Source organism: Corylus avellana, chromosome 2 (genome assembly GCF_965113065.1).
Source record: "Corylus avellana chromosome 2, dhCorAvel1.hap1.2, whole genome shotgun sequence".
NCBI lineage: Eukaryota > Viridiplantae > Streptophyta > Magnoliopsida > Fagales > Betulaceae > Corylus > Corylus avellana.
Genome location: NC_142491.1, coordinates 5768608 through 5789566, shown reverse-complemented (window position 1 = coordinate 5789566; position 20959 = coordinate 5768608). Strand labels below are relative to the sequence as shown.

Here is a 20959-nt window from a genome sequence, read left to right as displayed (position 1 = left end):
TAATGCAAGTGTAGGTGAGCTTTCTATTTTGCTTTTTCTTTGATTCCTTTCATACTAAATCATGGAGTAGCAAGAGTCCACCATTGTTGGCCTCCTTCAAAGTAGCCAAACACCATTAATTACCAGGAAAAAAGAAGAAACAAACAACTCTGCAGCTTTCATGGTTTTTCTAGGTAGAAATTAATGAATAAATCAGGAAACGATGCAAATGCACAAGTGATTGGAATCTCAAAAGTGAATTCAAAACTGCATGCTTCGAGGAAGTTTGTGGCGTTCTTGCTGGGATATATATTTCTCAATTTCCATGTTTTGTGCTTTTTACAAGTATTTTATGTTTTGTGATATCTTTTAAAAATACAAATTATTCTTACAAAATCGCAGGCTTAAACGCACCCTCAATTTAAAATAGAAAACAATTTGCATTTTCTATAAGCAAATTAAGAAACGTAAAAACACATTAGTTAAGCTACTCATTGTAGTACAAAAGATTACCTCAATACATATTACAGCTGCCGAGGTAGACATTCAATAAAATAACCACGTATCTCAATGCTGTCTCGTGTTACATTTCCTTTTACGAGGAAATCTGGTAAAATAAATTGGTATTCCCATTAAGCCTCGACAATTCTATCGTTCTAATCCAACGGCACATGCAGGAAGATGCAAAGTATTGTGGGGAAAATAAACAATAGATGGATCTGTTGTTAGCACATGCAGTTAGTCAATGAACTCTGGAATCTCTGGCAAATATGACAGCCTAATTGGTTTGAATATGTTGTCCTTAATTAATCCAGACTGTAAAAGAAAGTTTATCATGCCATCCATGGACAGCTGTTACATGGATTATAATAATTGCACAATAATCCAAGTGAATTAAGATCGATTATCTTGAGAACATGTGTTTTCTGATAAAGAATGTGAAATACAATCCAAGTCCTAGCTAATATACAGATCGAATACTGCTAAACATCAATAGCTTTTTTACCATACATACATACATACACGAACTGTTCATCTCATTTACAAAGGTCTAGTGCAACCAATAAAGCATATTGCTTTTGTTTTTGCTTTCATGAAAACACAACCTTGAGGACCTATAAATCGTTGTTTAGTTTTAGTTGGTTTTATGTGATTAAGGTTGATAGATGCATAGAAATATATGTAGTACCAATAAATTAGGAAAAAATACGTACGTAAACTCGCTTAAACTATCATATTATTGTCCATAACCCTAAAACATATTAATTATATCAATGTGCTCTCTAAACTATTAAAAAAATATCAATGTCTCCGCTAATTTATACAAGAATCACTCATTTAATAATTGCATTTAATTTTGTGTTTGCTGCCATTCATTTATTAATTGAATCAAAATTTATAAAAGCAATTATTGAGCAAATTGTTGAGCAGACTTTTTTTATTTACTGTCTTATGCTGTACAAGGATAATTTCACATATTTTTGTGGTTATAGCATATATTTGGCTCAAGTCACCATTTAATATGGATTACATCAAAAAAATTTCTGGCTATGGAAATTCTGTCATACAATTGTGCACCCTGCTCCCATGTTGTAAAATTAAGATTGGAATTGGTTCTGAAAAGCTCTAATTTGCATCAATCAAGGCTCACCTTTACAAAACATATATTTTGGTGCACTAAAATTGACTCCAGAGATGGGTATTTGAGATTTCACAATCTATATCAGTCTATAATAAAGAAACCCAGCCACCAGGGCAGGTTTAGATCATTAAATATCCTTAAAGGCTTCAAAAATGTTGATTCAAAGATCTTGAGTGGAGGCTATAATGGTTATGTGATTGGTGGGGAAGGGGATGCAAGTGATAGATCAGAAAGGGGGTGTCAGCAACTAAGGTTGTAATTTCTAAACTGCCTGGTGAATTGAATGGTGAAGTTTGCTCTCTGTCACTCTGCTTCAGTAAGCACTAAACAAAGTTTATTTGGAGATGCAATTAAGTTGGTTTGAATTTGATGCATGTTTCCAATTTATGTGGCCTAAATAGCACCTTCAATTCATGATAGAGTTTATATAATACTAATTTTTGTTGGTTTAGGTCACCATGGTTCATACCGTTGTTTATTGTCAGGTATATAATGTGTGATTTCAAACTTGGGAGTGGCTGTAAATCCATCTTATAGCTGTGGTTAGTTTGGTCTGCATTTTAAATTTGTGGATCTCAACTTCTTACTTCAAGTTGCTGAGGTGCCAAGTCCTTTTTTTGCACATTGGTCTGGCTATATTTAGCTTTTCCACTTTAATCAATGAAGTTTGCATTGCATTCAAAATCATGCACCTCACACATTGATATCCCTCTTGGGCACAATCAGAGCATGGATTAAAACAATGTTATTCATTCTTCCTCATTGTGTACTGAAATCTTTGCAAAAACTATTGATAGCATAAGTTAGTTTATAAACAAAGAGATTAAATCAATCAATTTTGTTTCAGGTCATTGGCGAACCAGTGTATATTGTTGGGAACTCACTAGGGGGATTCGTGGCTCTATATTTTGCAGCACGCAACCCTCATTTGGTGAAAGGTGTTACATTGCTTAATGCAACCCCTTTTTGGGGATTTCTACCTAACCCCATAAGATCTCCTATACTAGCAAAAGTATTTCCATGGGCTGGAACATTTCCTCTGCCTTCCAGTATGAGAAAGCTCACAGAATTCATGTAAGTCTAAGTGCTCATATAGATCAGTTGGTGTCCATTTTTGTTTATATGTTTCTCCATAGCCTAGTCAGGGTGTAAACTACTATGGCATCACATCTAAGATCATGTAAACATTCATCCAAGTGAATGGATCCTATTATATACAATCTTCATAAAAGTTGAAGTTTAAGGCTTGGAACTTGGAAATTTAGAATTTATATGTTGAAATGATTTTGAGATTGAACTGTTAGGACATTCTAGACATTGTTTAGGACCTTCAGTTCTGAGAAGAAAAAGTGCTTCAAATACTCTTCTACATATCCAATGTCTATTGACTAAAAGTAACTTCAAATTTTATCATGTGATTTCAGTTGGCAGAAAATAAGTGATCCTACAAGTATTGCATATGTATTGAAGCAAGTTTACGCAGATCATTCATTGAATGTTGACAAAGTGTTTTCTCGTATACTTGTGACAACACAGCATCCAGCTACCGCTTCATCATTTGTCCCAATTATATTTGCTCCTTAGAGACAATTATCTTTTAGGGACGCTTTATCTAGGTGGATAGTGCAGAAGTCCTAATTGCTACAAATATTTATTGTGCCTTATTTCCTTTTTTTTTGGTCCAAATTATGGATTTGCAGTTCATTTTTATTTGTAGATGTCAAATGAACAATGTACTAATCTGCCTCATGTATGGAAAAGAGGACCCCTGGGTGAAACCCATTTGGGGCGTTCAGGTGAAACGCCAGGTACCGGAAGCTCCGTATTATGAGATCAGCCTGGCAGGTCACTGCCCTCATGATGAAGTTCCTGAGGTATGTAGCTAGTTATTGATTAATTAAGGAGTGTCTTTCCTTTTAGCTGATAAGGGAATAGGACATTTTCAACTTGTTTGACTGTTTCTACCATAAAAAGGAAAATACTTTCAGCATGACCGACGTCTCTAAGTGTGAGTAAAAGCAAGAGTCCGAATTTTGCACTTCATATAGAAAGAAGAATCTTATAGGACAAAGGTTGGTTAAATTAACAGTCAACATGTATCGAGAAGGTTTCAATTGGGTTTAATTTCTTGTGAATGCCATAATTTGTCTTTATTTTGGTTAACTTTATATCCTTTTCTTTTTTATTGGGTATTTAGATTAGTGACTGTACTTGTCTTACAGGTTGAGAATTATTTATTACGCGGGTGGATCGAAAATCTAGAGACTCAGGGCTCGGTTGCATTACCTCTGCTTGATGATGAATAAAGTATCCAGTACAGTATTGCCAAGGACTTGGAATTTGTGAGAGATGGATCAAGCAAATTAGTGAGGGAGCGTTTCTTTGGATCCAACTTCTCACTTCGGAACATAATAAGATCTTTAATCAAGTCTCACTTTGGTAATTTATATTTCAAATCTTGATACGGGTATACCAATGTTGCCTTCGTCCAAAGCATAGTAATTCTGAAAATGTACCATATTTTTCATATATTATTGTATTAAAGGAATCAATCAATTTATCATTCATATTATTTGAATCCAATACTTACTTTATGTCCAAAACTTCCTTCCACAAAGCCTGGAGATAGATATTTTTGTAACCAAATACAATGCAGCCAAAGAGAGAAATATTTCTGCAGCAGTTGACGACATATATTTGCAGCTGCCAGCTTGTATCCGATTGAAGTCTATATCTCTCTCTCTTATTTTCTCTCTGATCAACACAACTATAAAGTGTGGTTTGCAAAGGACCTCAATCGGTGTTGTCATGGTCCAACCCCATGAGGTTTAGACGGCCAAAAAAAAAAAAAAAAAAGGAAAAGAAGAGAACCAATTGAAATTCAGTTTCCGTGTAGACAAGGGTAACCTATCTATTGGCATTAGTAGGCAACGAAGAGAAAGAATGGAGCTTTTTTTGGAGGGAAGCCCATGGACATTTCTTTGAAGTTGTAAAATTAGGTGAGAAAATTGTGTTGAAAATTAATTATAATGGATGTTATAAGCGCTTAGAATTTCCTTGAATTATTTACTGAATAGCAATTTCAATAATGATACTTGCTGAAAGATCTAAGTATAGTAGGAAACAGATTTCTAGTAACATTCAATAACTTGAATGTTACAATTTCTAGTAACATTCAAGTTACTAATAACTGATTATATACTATATGGTACCATGTATTTATATAGCCAAATGGCTCGTGTGTTTTTACAAGAGAAGAGAGGACTGAAAAACATAACAGAAAACAATGAACACATTAAATTACATAACAGAAAACCAAGAGGAAAACAAAAAGCATGGAAGCAGGACAATTGTGTGCTGAGCTGAGATGAAAGCCAGCAGAAATCATGGACATCTGACATGCAGGAATACTTGACAAATGGCGGCCTTCATCTTGTATTGGGAAGCAGCAATCAGATTGCATTGAGAGCTGAGAGGCTGGCCTTGTGTGGGCTGCTGAGTGTAGAAGAAGTGCCGTGAAAGTGAGGGTGATTGGGGAAGTCTTCTTCTGGTTGAAACTGAATTAGTTGGTTAGCATGTTTGATTGGAATGTTATCTTTAACAATAATAATGATTATACTCTCGATCACTTACAAAAAGGAATTTGTCTATTTGGATACACAACATCCCAATAAATTATAAAATTGCAGGAGCAGTAAGACATATATACCTCTTTATATTCATAATCTGGATCAGTTTGTTCCTGGGAATACTATATAAAGATAATCCCTCCTCTTCTCCATACCAATTTTGCTTGAAAGACGCTGAGAGAAATGTAACTAGATCAGCACGGTTCCTTCAATGCAATAAAGTTAATTCCGTTTTTTTTAATCAATGAATAAACCATAAAAAACAAAGGAGCAACATATTACCATCAATATCCTGTTCAGGACCAACATTTTCTTCATTGAACACTTCGGGTTCCAACTACAAGGGTCCGATGCCAAATCATTGGAGAAAATGCAATATATGCTCTAGGTTTGGTGTTTAGGCTGGGAGTGTTGAACTTACAGGCTTCTTCTGTTTTGTCAAGCCCACAAAGGCACTCATAGTAATGAAAAAATTCAATGTTCGGAGGCTTTCACTCTCTGTTTGGTTGGTGAGGCAATTCAACAAACACCTGTTGTGCGTTTATGTGAACCCAACAAGAACATTAAGAAATAGGAGCAACAAGATCTCTCCAACGCAAACATTCAGACAAAAACAAAGAGCCTTTTATATCAACGCAATGCCAATGACAAGCATAAAATTTCCGAACAGGAAAATTAACAAATATACAAACCTAAGTTCCAAAACATCCAGATTGTTTCTTAGGAAAATATGAAGTCTAGTTGGAGAGATTACAAGTATATTTATGGGGGATGATGCATGTTCTCCTCCTGCTACTAACAGTTTAGAGGCCTCTTGAACAGCGTGATGTGGGGCTCATGGCGATGACTTGCATAGTGGACCCGCCCACGGCTCTGTTGAACCCCAAAAGAAATGAGAGAAACAAGAACAAATGCAAATTATTTAAAAATCTTCCAAAGAAGATGAAGAATGTGAAAGAAAATCAGAAATCCACAATGGAAGCAGAAGAAGTAATGTGCAAATAAACTCACCTTTGGATTTATTTCTCAACAGTTGTCTTACAATAAGCAAAATCTGCGGGTCAATTGACGATAGACCTCCTTAATCCTCCTCTTCCGAGTCAGGCATGGATTCCTCCTTTTCTGAGTCAAACACGAACCTACTATCAATCTCAACGTAAGGGATGTGGGCTATCTTGGACCACTCTCGTCCTTGATCTTTCTTGCAGTGTTTTTTCAGCAGAGGACACAATGTGATAATGAGTTTCTGGAGTGAGGGAGGCAAGCCATCCTCTGGAAAGGATGTGAGATTTTCACACTGATTGACATTCAGTACTTAAAGAGAGGCGAGGTCTCGAAAGGAAGACAGGTATTTCAGATTGGGGAACCTTATGATGGTGAGGGTAGTAAGAGATGCAGGCAGCTTCTTCTCTGGAAAGGACTCCACATTCGGACATCCATCACAAATAACAAGACGTTGAAGAGAGGTAAGCCTGCACAGCCCCCATTCAAGCAAGGCCTCAGTGAAGTTGCAATCCCAGATTTTAAGTGATGTTAGGTTGGCGGGAAAACCCTCTTCCGGAAAGGATGATACATTTGGACCACTACTGCTCCAAATGTATAAATTTTGAAGTGAGGTGATGTTGTGAATGCAGTTAGGTAGGGCCATATCATCATCAATCGGTAACTCTCTAAGGTTGCTAGGGAGCAACCCTCCGTCTGGGAAGGAAACAAGAGCTGGACACCAACGAATTTCAATCGTGTCTAGATGGCTGAGGGTGTGTATGTCCGTGGGTAAGGATTTAAAGTTTTCACACCTCCAAATTTGAATCTTTTCAAGAGACGAGTTGTGATGGAAGCTCTTTGCTATTGACTCCAGCTGTCCACATTCCCAAATACCAAGGTGTTGAAGTGTTGCAGGCAATTCTTCACTTTTTGCTATTGACACCAGCTTTCCACAACAATTAACATTGAGGTGTTGAAGTGTTGCTAGTAATTCTACGCTAGATGTTAAGAATTCGAGGGATGGACAATCAGAAATATTCAAGTACTCAAGAAGAGATGAGCTGCTACTACAAGTACTGTTGGTATCATCCTCATCAAGTAAAATTATCATATTCTTGGAATTCCATATGCATAGTCACTTAAGTGTTGGAGGTAGCACTTGGAGTCAAACCAGTCAACCAGGTAGGGATGAGTTTCCGTACCTTACTTGGTATGGCCTGATCATCATCTCCTTCCTTCAATTTGCGTTGCAAAGCTTCCGTGGCGAACTCATCAAGTTGTCCTCGACATCGTAAGCCAAGTCTCTAAGATCATCCAACCACAGTTTTACAGTCCCGGATTGCTTCTCATCATGCTGCTTTCCATCCGCATCATCAAGGACTGCCTGGATTCCTTCCAACGTATGCTTCCACTTGTTCAGCTTTTCTTCGAGTCCCACATATCGGCGTGCAAAGTTCAGCAGCTCGCCAGACGCCACTTGGTCAAACAGCAGTTGGATTAACGGAGAAAGGAAAAGCTCTGCCATGGTTTTCTTTGTAGAAAGGTATGATGGGGAAGCTCAGAAGCACAAGTAATAATTGGTATGTTCTGTAAATTGAAGGGTTGAAGCCTTGAAGGAGTATCGGAAGTTCATATTGCTACGTGACATATCATATATATCACATATGGGTATTGACAGTTCAGTGGATACTATATTAATTAAAACCGACATATGTGTGTAGTTTGGATTAATTTGTGTTCAAAAAAATCAAATAGTAGGTTATATTAGTTGAGAGTCGATATATCAAAATTCTAATCCCGTCAAATACTGCATAGTGTAACCTTTCTTTTGGTTGAATGCGGTCAATTACGGTGGGCTGCAGCCTGCAGGGTGACCATGTGATTTGAAAAGGAAAACTCGAAGAATTGTACGAAGGCTTTGGTATCACTAAGTTGACCCAAAGTATTACCGGTAACCAATATTGGAGCACTCCTTGCATCTCGTCAAAATCACTTTTTGGTTATTTTAGTGAGATAATTTAATTAAAATGACTTAAATGTTCACTTCTTAGTTTCATTACTTTAAATAAAAAAAAAAAAAAGTGAGATGAATAGTATTCACCATATTTAAAAATTACTATTAACGTACCTATTAATTAAATATTATTACTATTGAATGATAGTAAAGACGAAAAATTCCTGTGTTTTTTTTTTTAACAAAAAAAAAAAAAAAAAACTTTGCAGAATTGATTTGGGAGTGGAACTAAGCTGACGTGACTAACAATCCAAAATCAATCATAAAAAACATCATCTTCTTCCAATAGAAATTAAAACTAAGAAAATGAAGGAAATATTACAAATTTTTAAAAATATTACCGTTAGAATAAAACAAATATTCTTAAAATAGACCATATTTAACAAACATTCAAAAATATAAAAGTTAGAGAAAGAATAAACAAATCTTTGAAAAATAATATTTAAATGAAATAGTGAAAGTGAATTGTTAAAGTAGTGAGGCTGCCGTTGGTGCTCTAAAAAGGTGAGTTGTTAAAATAATTAAAACTGTATTTTTGGTTATTTTGGTGAGTAAAATTTAGTGACGTTGCTAGGTAAATAAGCTTAATTAATTGACCCAAAGTATATCGTGCCATAAAAATTAAAATTACAAAATACATTTTTTGTAATTTTTTTTAAAGCATTTTTTGATCTTTTGCTTTTACACCAAAAAAACTCTGTGAATGGCGATGATGGAGCCCTTTTACTCAAAAGTCTTTGCTAAATGCTTGGCAAACGGATGAACAAAAAAAAAAAAAAAACTTGAACCCCTTTCATTTTCCCATTTCGTACTTTGTTCAGCACAATAGGTAGTCAGAAGAGAACTAAAATTTTAGGGAATTACCAAATAATTTTTAATGTTTTCTCAAACTTTCAATTGAAGCAATATCTCTTAAAAGTACCTGAAAATTACAATCTAGTATTTTTTTTTTTTTTTTTTAAAAAAAAATGTAATTTTTGGTGCAGAGGGGTTACAATACAGCTGTTGGAGAGATACATCGGTGAGGTTACAAAGATTTAGTTTTAGTCGTTTACAAGTTGTCTTTCCTTATTTGTCAAATACTGCAAGTGTAGGTGAGCTTTCTATTTTGCTTTTTCTTTGATTCCTTTAATACTAAATCATGGAGTAGCAAGAGTCCACCATTGTTGGCCTCATTCAAAGTAGCCAAACACCATTAATTACCAGGAAAAAAGAAGAAACAACCAACTCAGCAGCTTTCATGATTTTTCTGGGTAGAAATTAATGAATAAATCAGGAAGTTACTGCTCAACAAATAATAAATCTCAATATGTTTTGTAGAAATTGAAAAGATAAAAGTGAGAGAGAAATATAATAGTTCAAATTCTTTGATTAAATGATGAGATAAATCCAAACTCATGCAATTTCAATATATAGCTTCTAAGCTCATCATCAATGGACTTGATCATTCTCCTAATCATTTCCAATTTCAAAGCCTTTTCATTTTCCCATTTCCTACTGTGTATGAAGACAATAGACAGGAACATACGTAAGTACGTAACTAACAAAACTAATCTTTAAAGACTTGATAACATTTTAGGAGGATTTTTATTTTTATTTTTTGCCTTGATAATATGCCACCTTCTTAATAGATAACAATTTCTAAATGCAAGAAACTACTAGAGGAATCCCGATCCAACTTTTTCACCAAATTCTCCCCCCTTGAGAGTAACTATTACCCTGAAAGAAATATCTATAGAAATATTATTTTTCATTTTTTAACGCAATCCGAAAGAATTTTAAAAATCCATCTTCCTCCGGTATTTATCCCCCAACTGCCAAGCCCATTAAATTCTAATTGTCCTTCACTGCCAACCCCATTAAATTCTATCTGAATAATCTCTATCTATTTGCTAATTAATTGGTCACCTCTTCATTTTAACAAACTCATTTTTATGCAAACCCAACAAGAATAGCAGCAAGAAATAGGAGAAACAGGATCTTTCCTTCTTTATATGACATAAACAAAAGGGATGCTTTTATGTTTACATGCATCTCATCAGTCACTTGTTGCATCCAATTTTATCTACCGACAGCTATGAAACCTTAGTTGGTTTGAAATAAATTGTATTGTAACCCCTCTCCACAAAAAATGACAAAAACTATTTTATAATTTAAAAAAAAAAAAATACAAAATACTACATTATAATTTTTTGATAATTTTCATTTCTTGTATTATCAAAATTATAATTTTTTGATATTTATAATTGGCAAAAGGAAATGTTCGGACCATAATTATAATTGCGCTCCGAGCATTTCCCCTAGTGACGACTGCAAGATTCGTGTGAGTTTTGAGTCCTTGTATGGTACATGTCGATCTACTCCTTTTGCCACCACTACAAACAGAAAAATCGCTGAGACAAATAATCACTTTGCAGTTGAATTTTCACAAATCAAGATACATTTCAGTTCCAATACTTTTATTTTTTTAAAAAAAAAAAAACCCAAACTTTTCAAATCCTATGAGATCCATTCATCAGAAACTTCTTCTAGTTAGTCTTCAGCGGAACTCAGTTTTCAAAAACTCATATGTTCAACTATCCGGTTCAATTACAAAAAATTTTTATAGGTTTATGGTACTGGTATTTTAATAGGTTTCACTTGAAAGCAAGCTACTTGATAAAACCGTTAACAAGAATTGAGGTCTCAATCGTTCAGTTTGTTTGGTGAATGTCATAATATAGCGCTAAAACAAACTCATGAACCTGAAGTTCCAAATGTATTGAACCGTGGTGCTTCAGCATTTGCACTTGCTTACCTTAATTTCCTCATCACTCTTTTTATGGTCTGAAACCACAAAAGGTAAAAATTCCAGCCTTATGCATGAATATGTAACCAAGAAGCGTATACATCATTATAAACAAGTACAAGAAGATGATGGATTATATCTGAAACCTAAGAAAGTGAGAAGGATATATCTACACTTGGTAGTTAAAGACATATCATCCTAGAACATGACAGGAAGAGTGCATAACAACCTAATTTGTCTTGATCAAAAAGAGAGAAGACTCGTACCGTAAGAAAATGCTAATTCTAATTCAAATAAAACACATGATACATTGATAATGGGATTAAATCAGAAAAATTATAGGTGAAATGTCCCATATACCCACCCATGTATTTAAAAATTATTTAAGAAAAAACATAGAACCCATACCTTACAAACTGTTCTTTTATTTATTTATCTTTTATTTTATTTTTTATTTTTAAACTTGGTTATTTAAGGTATTTTGGCTTTATCCGTTAAGATTTAAATGAAAATTCTAACGGATGAATGACATTGCATTAATATTACCTTCACAGTGCTAATTAAATGCTGTCGATGTTGACCATCCTAAACCGCTTCTTCAACAAGTTTTTTCAAAAAGGTTCCTTTGTTGTATGTGTTAAGAAAACAAAAACTTGAAACTAAGGGTTACGGCAAAAACATATATAGTGAGTAGTACATCTAAAAGCTCTTCATTATAAAATATTCTTTCAAGTACCTCAGGATCATCTAGAAGCCGAAGAGGACCAGATTCACGATTCAGAAGGTCTATGACAGTTTCATTGTAAATCTCCATTAATTGCAGAAACTCTCAAAACAAAAATCCCTCTCATGCACTCTCACTCTCAGGGTGCTGTGAGGTTGAAAAAAATCACACGTGCAGAGCAGATATAGAATCAACTTAATTTTGAAAAACTTTCAATTATACCAAGAATATATTTTCATTCAAAAGCAAGAAACAACTAAAGTTTTTGGTAATAATATAAGCGATAAGGTTTAACATACACGAAATTAGTCGTTTCTAAATCCAATATCATAAGAATTAAGAATTAAGAATTAAGATGGTATAACATTCAACTTAATTTATGGTAAATGTCTTACGCACCACTGCTAGTCTGCCCATATGCAAAAGCAAAAAGAAATTGTGAACTACTTAGAATCATCCAAAAGGACCAGTATTCACAAGGGAAACATACATGATTAAAACTTCTTCAAGTTGCTGGCTACATTTGCAGTAACTGTATAGTTACCATTCATTCCTGCAAGTGCAGATAAAGCAACATCCTTAATTAGCACCTTCTGAGTTGAGCATTCAAGACCAAAATTAATTAAACGTTATCTGTGATGTGTAAACAACAGGAAATCAATCTTTCAACTTCTCTCAAGAAGCTAATTAAAGAACGTCAATTTTACTGCCTTAGAAATAAAATGTTCTAAAAATCCTTTCCAGTTAATGTTAAAAAGAAATTGATAATCTTATATGTTAATGGATGAATACACTCTATCTAAAGCAAGGCATTCAATATGATCGATCACATCATTTCACTATATAATCATTGCAAAATAACAATATTATAATCATTATATCAATAATAAGTCCTTTCTTTTTTTCGGGAAACCTTCACTTATCGGTTATCGCTGAACGCCCATGATTTTTCATTATTTTTGCAATCATACCTTTAAATTTTAAAAAGTGTCAATTTAAAGTTACCGTCTTTCAAAAATTTGTAATGTCAATCCTCCCTTCAAAATTCAGTGTCAAATTAAACGGTTAATGAGTGAAATCCCCAAAAATATCCTTAAAATGTTTATAAAATTACAAAAATATATTGAATTTGGATTATGGTATTTTGGGGATTTCATTTCCTCCGTTATGATTTAACACTAAATTTGGACGGAATGGTTGACTTTGCAACCTTCTGAAAAATAGTAACCCTAAATTGATCAATTTTAAAGTTTAAAAATATGATTACAAAAGTTACGAGGTAATAAATGAATTTTTTCCTTTTTTTTTTAATTTCTTAACTGTATCTGCAAGTCACATACACATGACACATCCAGTGCACCTTAAACTCATGATCTCATCCTAGACCCTATTCTTATAGAGGGAATAGATGCCATTTGAGGTAGATCTCATTGGCATTAATAGTCTCAAGTCTTTTGAAGGTAGACAAACTAAATTATCACCGTGTAATATCTAATATTGGGAATAAATAAGGGGCTTGATTTTAATTCAGCAGCTAATTGTTGTAATGCAATACTAACAAGAATTAGACAGTACAGAAACCTGAGAGAAGTCCTAGTTTCTTGAACAAAACTAGTTAAATTTCCTAAGTACTTGCATACCAAATAGAGTTTTCCCCAAGAAATCCTAAACTCAACGAATCTCTCACATTGCGACATTGCATAATCAGTCTATTTTCTTTCAGCACACAATTTTGGTCTAAAGGGATGAAAATGTCTTCTTTTGTTTTTTTGGAAGACTGACATCTATTTTTGTGAAATTTGATGCTATCGATCTTAAGATAATTAGGAGAATGGATTTTTTTAACCTTTTCTTAACTACTTGTTAAAACTTCTTAAAAACTTATATCTAAGCCAACTGGCCAAGTATTTCTCCCACGGAAATACTCTATTAATATACACACAACACTTTATGGGGATTTCTACCTAACCCCATAAGATTTCCTACACTAGCAAAAGTACTTCCATGGGTTGCAACATTTCTTCTGCCTTCCTGTATGAAAAAGCTCTCAGAATTCATGTAAATTTAAGTCTCCATCCAGCACAGAATTGGCAGGGACTTGCAATTTGTGAGAGATGGATCAAGCAAATAAGTGAGGGTGTGCTTTTTCGGATCCAGCTTCTCACTTTGGAAGATGATAAAATCTTTAATCAAATCTCACTTTGGTAATTCATATTTCAAATCTTGATACGAGTATACACACCAATGTTGCTTTTGTCCAAATAATAGTAATTCTGAAAAATGTACCATATTTTTCATATATTGTTGTATGAAAGGAATCAATCATTTTATCATTCATTTTATTAGGAACCCAATACTTACTTTCTATCCAAAACTATGATTTTGATTGGAGTGGGGAATTCTACCTGTAAGCCCATTGTTTATTTGATTATATACTATATGGTATACTTATGCAGAGAAACATTGCAAACCTACTAACAAAAAATAATTCACCAGGAAAATTTAAAGCATTTTTGAATTCATAAGTGCATCCTTTCGTTGCAAGGAAAAATTTAAAAGTTCAAAAGAATCAAAAAGAAGCAAAGAAAAAACAAAAAGCAACTGAAACTGCAATGCAGAGTTGCACACCTCTAATTCTAAATATTGGAAAATTGATTGTCCATTTCATTATCATAGCATTTTTTTAACATATGAGAATAGACATATAATTGAATGATTGGAGGAAAACTGTTTTGGTTACATAACCAATAACAGTGCAGTACCATGTATATATATAGCCAAAGGGCTCGTGTGTTTTTACAAGAGAAGAGAGGACTGAAACACATAACAGAAAACATTGAACATATTAAATTACATAACACCAAACTAAGAGGAAAACAAGGAGCATGGAAGCTGGACAATTGTGTGCCGAGCTGAGATGAAAGGCTTGAAAGCCAGCAGAAAAAATGGACATCTGACATGCAGGAATCCTGGACAAATGGCGGCCTTCATCTTGTATTGGGATGCAGCAATCAGCTTGCATTGAGAGTTGAGAGGCTGGCCTTGTGTGGGCTGCTGAGTGTAGAAGAAGTGCCGTGAAAGTGAGGGTGATTGGGGAAGTCTTCTTCTGGTTGAAACTGAATTAGTTGGTTAGCATGTTTGATCACTTATAAAAAGGAATTTGTCTATTTGGAAACACAACATCCCAACAAATTATAAAATTGCAAGAGTAGTAAGTCATACCTCTTTATATTCATAATCAGGATCAGTTTGTTCCTGGGAATACTGCATAAAGGTAATCCCTCCTCTTCTCCATACCTATTTTGCTTGAAAGACGCTGAGAGAAATGTAACTAGATCAGCATGGTTCCTTCAATGCAATAAAGTTAATTCCCTTTTTTTTTAATCAATGAATAACCATAAAAAAACAAAGGAGCAAAACATTACCATGAATATCCTGTTCATGACCAACATTATCTTCATTGAATACTTCGGGTTCCAACTACAAGGGTGTGATGCCAAATCATTGGAGAAAATGCAATAAATGCTCTAGGTTTGGTGTTTAGGCTGGGAGTGTTGAACTTACAGGTTTCTTCTCTTTTGTCAAGCCAACAAAGGCACTCATAGTAATGAAAAAATTCAATGTTCGAAGGCTTTCACTCTCTGCTTGGTCGCTGAGGCAATTCAACAAACACTTGTTCTGCATTTATCCGAACCCAACAAGAACATTGAGAAATAGGAGCAACATAGGATCTCTTTAACACAAACATTCAGACAAAAACAAAAGAGCCTTTTATATCAACACAACGCCAATGACAAGCATAAAATTCACAAACAGGAAAATTAACAAATATACAAACCTAAGTTCCAAAACATCCAGATTGTTTCTTAGGAAAATATGAACTCTAGTTCGAGAGATTACAAGTATATTTGTGGGGGATGACGCATGTTCTCCTCCTGCTACTAACAGTTTAGAGGCCTCTTGAACAGCGTGATGTGTGGCTCATGGCGATGACTTGCATAGTGGACCCGCCCACGGCTCTGTTGAACCCCAAAAGAAATGAGAGAAATAAGAATAAATGCAAATTATTTAAAAATCTTCCAAAGAAGATGAAAAATGGGAAATAATATCAAAAACCCTAATTACTTCGAGGAGGAAGCACTAAGCCGTCCCTGCTGGAAGTCGAAGAAAAGCCAGAAGCAAAAGAACTAATGTGAAAATAAACTGACCTTGGATTTGTTCCTTGGCACTTCTCTAGCATCTAAATAAAACAGAGCAACTGAGTGTAGGGGGGCCCTTCACTTTGATTCCTCCTCTTCTGAGTCATAGATGAACCTATTATCAATCTTAACCCAAGGGATGTGGGCTATCGTGGGCCACTCTTGTCCTTTATCCTTCTTGCAGCGTTCTTTCAACAGAGGACAGTCTTCAATTTCGAGTTTCTGGAGGGAGGGAGGCAAGCCATCCTTTGGAAAGGATGTGAGATTTTCACACTCATCGATATCCAGTTCTTCAAGAGAGGTGAGGTTTCGAAGGGAAGGCAGATTTTTCAGATTGGGGAAGCTTCTGATGGTGAGTTCCTGGAGTGAGGGAGGAAAGCCATCCTCTGGAAAGGATGTGAGATTTTCACAACAACTGACCGTAAGTTTTTGAAGAGAGGCGAGCTCTCGAAGGGAAGACAGGTATTTCAGATTGGGGAAGCTTTGGAGGAAGAGGGTAGTAAGAGACGCGGGCAGCATCTTCTCTGGAAAGGACTCCACATTCGGACATCCACCTGTAATAGAAAGACTTTGAAGAGAGGTAAGCCTGTGCAGCCCCCATTCAAGCAAGGCCTCAGTGAAGTTGCAATACCAGATTTCAAGTGATGTTAGGTTGGCGGGAAAACCCTCTTCCGGAAAGGATAAACCCTCTTCCGGAAAGGATGATACCACACTTGGACTCCTCGAAATCCTTAAAATTTGAAGTGAGGTGATGTTGTGAATGCAGTTAGGTAGGGCCATATCAGTCCTTAACTCTCTAAGGTTGCTAGGGAGCAACCCTCCGTCTGGGAAGGAAACAAGAGTTGGACACTTATAAATATCAATCGTCTCTAGATGGCTGAGGGTGTGTATGCCCGTGGGTAAGGATTTAAGGTTTTCACAACCCCAAATATTAATCATTTCAAGAGACGAGTTGTGATGGAAACTCTTCGCTATTGACTCCAGCTGTCCACATCCCCCAATTGTAAGGTGTTGAAGTGTTGCAGGCAATTCTTCACTTTTCGCTATTGACACCAACTTTCCACAATCTTTAACATCGAGGTGTTTAAGTGTTGCCAATAATTCTACGCTAGATGTTAAGAATTTGAGGGATGGACACTTCCAAATCTCCAAGAACTCAAGAAGAGATGTGCTAGTACTGCAACTATTGGCATCATCCTCATCAAGTAAAATTATCATACTCTTGCAATTCTGTATGCATAGCCGCTTAAGTGTTGGAGGTAGCTGGCCTATTGCAAAGTGCTTCAGTGAATCACATCCACTAATCTCAATGCGCTCAATACACGTGTTGTTGTACATGATTTCCTTGGGTAAAAATTCCATGCCATTGTGGGTGGATGGCATACCCTGTTTTGCTTGCTCTTCTGCTTCATCTACCCAAGAAAATAGTTCCTGATAATTGCCAATCTTCAAGTCACGAAGACGTGGGAGGGATTGTAATAATCCCACATCATTTGACCACAAATGTGTCAACTCCTCACAATTTTCAATATTTAGTTTTTCTACATGTGTTAGTCCTTCGAGAATAAACCCTTCTATTGGAGATTTGAATTTTGAAATTGTTGAAAAAGACTTGGAATTTAGTGAGTTGAAGACAACCTTATTTTCACGCATCACTCCTTCGGATCCTTCAATTTGTAGTCTGCAAAGCTCAGGAAAGCTTGAAATTGAAACCACCAACCTCGGACAGTATCGTACCAAAACATTTTCTAGTAAAGGAAAATGGTTAGGTAACTTCCCCAACAACTTGGGACAATTTGTAATGGAAAGCCTACGCAGGTTTCTAAACTCTTGATTAGGGATCCAGTTCTCCCATTCTTCCATATTGTCGAAATCCAAAGTTTCCAAGGATTCAAAAGGTTGTGAGCAACTAACCCCATAAAACTCATGACCGACATTCTTCACCCTCGCCGTGCCTTCAATGAAAAGGTGTTTGAGTGATTGTAGTTGGCCCACTGGTGGCAATGACGTGCACATTTTACAATTTTCAATTGTTAAAGCCACCATATGAGAAAATGAATGACCTGCTAACCAAGTTGGAAATTTCATACCACCATAACACTTGATAGTGAGCTCTTTCAAAGTCTTGTGAGGTTGTAGCATGTTAAGTACCTCAAATTCACTTGTTCTGTCGAGTGACTCATCCAATCTGTTACTCCATTCCAAGCACAACGCAATAAGATCAGTCTTTTCAATTAACTTAGCATCGCTTGCATCCCTGGGTTCAGTGACATTCTCCAATTGTGAGATGATGAGTGTTCCGCGAAGATGCAACAAAGAACCTAGCTCTCTTAAAGTGAAGCAGCTGCCTTTTCCCACAATTAGATTAGACAATGTTCGGAGATGAGTTAATTTACCTATTTGAGGAGGCATTCCTTCCAGCTTAATTGCACCGAGAATGTTGAGGTGGCGCAAGTTGATCAGGTTGCCCAAATTTGACGGCAATTTCTTTAGATAAGAACATTTCTTCAGAATCATTGTCTGTAAGTTGCATAGAGTGGTTGTTGATTCAGGCAAACCTCTAATATTAGTGTAAGAAAGGTCAAGGTACCGTAGATGTTTCAAATCGCCAATTGAATCTGGTACCTCAACTATGCAGTACCCCCTCAAAGAGAGGGCTCTTAAACATAGTAATTTCGGCAACAATTGATGAGGAACATTATGAGTCAAATAACAATCATAAGGAGGTGGAAGAGGGAGGAAGGTACGTAGACATTTGAGTTCAAAAAAATGCTCAAACCTTTTAGCAATATCATATTCGTCACCCAAGTAAGAAGAGTGTCGAACCTTTTTAGGAAATCTCCTTCTATTACCACCCCGAATTTCATCCTCCATCCTAAAGCATATATCTCCTGCAATCCTTTGAGCCAAATCTTTGATGAGGTCATGCATCACAAATCGTAGTTTCTTCGTGCTTGATGGTTGGAAAAAGGACCTTGACAACAAATCTTGAAAATACTCGCTACCTAGATCTTCCATTTGCGTATCCTCTTTCGGTGGTTGAATTAGACCTTCGGCCATCCACAACAAAATCAACTGCTGCTCTTTAAATTCATAGTCCTCTGGGAGTATTGAACAATACATAAAGCACCTTTTTAAATGTGGGGGGAGATGGTGGTAGCTCAACATAAGGGCGGGAACAATTCCACTTCTCTCCTCTGGTATATCCCATATCTTGCTCTTAAGTACATTTTCCCACTCATTACGGTCCTTTTTAGTGCGCAAGAGGCCTCCGAGGGTCTTTGCCGCCAAAGGCAAGCCTTTACATCTTTCAACGATTTTTTCACCACTCTCTTGAAGGTCCGGATGTGCATTGAAGTTGCTTGCCCCCAGTGCATGTTGGGTAAATACAGACAAACATGCATCTTTTGACAGCACTTCCAAACGGTAATGGTATTCTGGAATGGAACGTGTTGTTAATGAAACTCTCTCATTACGAGTTGTGATAACAATTGTACTTCCGGGAGCCCCTGCTAGGAAAGGAGCACGCAAGATAGTCCAGTCATCGTAGTTCTCATTCCAAAGATCATCCAAAACGACTAGAAACTTTTTTCCTTTCAGATTCTTCTCTAGTTTGACTTGCAACAAATTCAAATCGTCGACGTCACAGCTTTCAGTGGTGACCATTTTCAAAACTGCTTTTGTGACTCTAACAACATTGAAATCTTCGGAAACACAAGCCCATGCTTTTAACTCAAAAAAGCTTTGCACTTTTTCATCATGGAATAAAAGTTTGGCAAGAGTTGTCTTTCCTATGCCCCCCATACCAAGAATGGGAATCACAGAAACTTTATCTCTAGCATCACTGCGTTTTTCACTCAGCAACACTTGAAGGATAGCCTCTTTATCTTTTTCCCTGCCAAAAACATAAGCATCTGTCATTAAAGAGGTTGGCTCCAGTGTCCCTCTTCTTCTGTTTGATCTCCCACGATCAGCAGCTTCTTCCAATTTCAGTCGACCTTTTCGTTCGACAATTTCATCGAATCGAGCAGAGATCTCCTCTATCTTTGAAACCAGACTAACATTGAGCTTAAGAGCACTTGGAGTCAAACCAGTGCAACAGGTAGGGATGAGTTTCCGTAACTTACTTGTGCTGGCCTGATCATCATCTCCTCCCTTCAATTTGCGTTGCAAAGCTTCCGTGGCGAACTCATCAAGTATGTCCTCCACATCGTAAGCCAAGTCTCTAAGATCATCCAACCACAGTTTTACTGCCCTGGATTGCTTCTCATCATGCTGCTTTCCATCCGCATCATCAAGGACTGCCTGGATTCCTTCCAACGTATGCTTCCACTTGTTCAGCTTTTCTCCGAGTCCCACATGTCGGCGTGCAAAGTTGAGCAACTCGCCAGACGCCAATTGGTCAAAGAGCAGTTGGATTAACGGAGAAAGGAAAAGCTCTGCCATGGTTTTCTTTCTAGAAAGGTACGATGAGGAAACTCAGAATTCTCGAAGCACAAGTAAGTGGTATCTTCTGTGAAGTGAAGGGTTGAAGGAGTATCAAAAGTTCATATGTTATTTAATTATTACTTTAATATGTGTCTAGTTTAGATTAATTTTTGTTTAAAAAATCAAATAGTAGGTTAGTTGGGAGTCGATGTATCAAAATTCAACCCCTTTAAATAATGCAAAGCGTCAGCTTTTCTTTGTTGAATGCGCTGTAGCCTGCAGGGGACCATGTGATTTAAAAAGGAAAACTCGAAGAATTGTACGAAGGCTTTGGTATAAAAAAGAGACAAGTATTACGGTTAAAAGAGCCAAAGTATTTTTTAATAAAAAAAAAAAAAAAAAAAAAAAAAACACTAAATTGACCCAAAAGTATTACAGGTAACCAATATTAAAAGCTTAATTGACCCAAAGTATATCCTTTCGGATTTGATTTGGTTTAGGTGTCATAAAAATTAAAATTACAATATACATTTTTTGTAATTTTTAATATTTTGAAGTGTTTAGATGAAAAT

The 20959-nt window shown here is 36.0% G+C and overlaps 1 protein-coding gene and 1 pseudogene across 8 annotated transcripts; one reads left to right on the top strand and one right to left on the bottom strand.

Annotated features, from left to right (window-relative positions):
* Nucleotides 1-2079: 2079 nt before the first annotated feature.
* On the top strand, nucleotides 2080-4083 carry LOC148587248 (pheophytinase, chloroplastic-like; annotated as a pseudogene).
* Nucleotides 4084-4844: 761 nt separating this feature from the next.
* On the bottom strand, nucleotides 4845-20582 carry LOC132175073 (putative disease resistance RPP13-like protein 1). Of its 8 annotated transcripts, none has more exons than XM_088512891.1 (6): nucleotides 15969-20582; nucleotides 15599-15779; nucleotides 15325-15438; nucleotides 5533-5587; nucleotides 5331-5424; nucleotides 4845-5178 (listed from the first exon to the last, which is right to left on the bottom strand). In XM_088512891.1, the coding sequence occupies exon 1, from the start codon at nucleotides 20403-20405 to the stop codon at nucleotides 16038-16040; it is 4368 nt and encodes a 1455-aa protein (XP_088369017.1). In that variant the 5' UTR covers nucleotides 20406-20582; the 3' UTR covers nucleotides 4845-5178; nucleotides 5331-5424; nucleotides 5533-5587; nucleotides 15325-15438; nucleotides 15599-15779; nucleotides 15969-16037. The 8 variants fall into 8 exon arrangements, with proteins under 8 accessions (XP_088369017.1, XP_088369018.1, XP_088369016.1 ...); XM_088512892.1 differs by having other exon boundaries at nucleotides 15661-15779; XM_088512890.1 differs by lacking the exon at nucleotides 15325-15438 and having other exon boundaries at nucleotides 5533-5780; nucleotides 15661-15779.
* Between the last annotated feature and the right edge of the window lie 377 nt (nucleotides 20583-20959).

What these genes read in the sequence shown, in the direction of transcription:
- LOC132175073 (XM_088512891.1), bottom strand. Translation starts at nt 20,405, where the DNA reads ATGGCAGAGCTTTTCCTTTCTCCGTTAATCCAACTGCTCTTTGACCAA.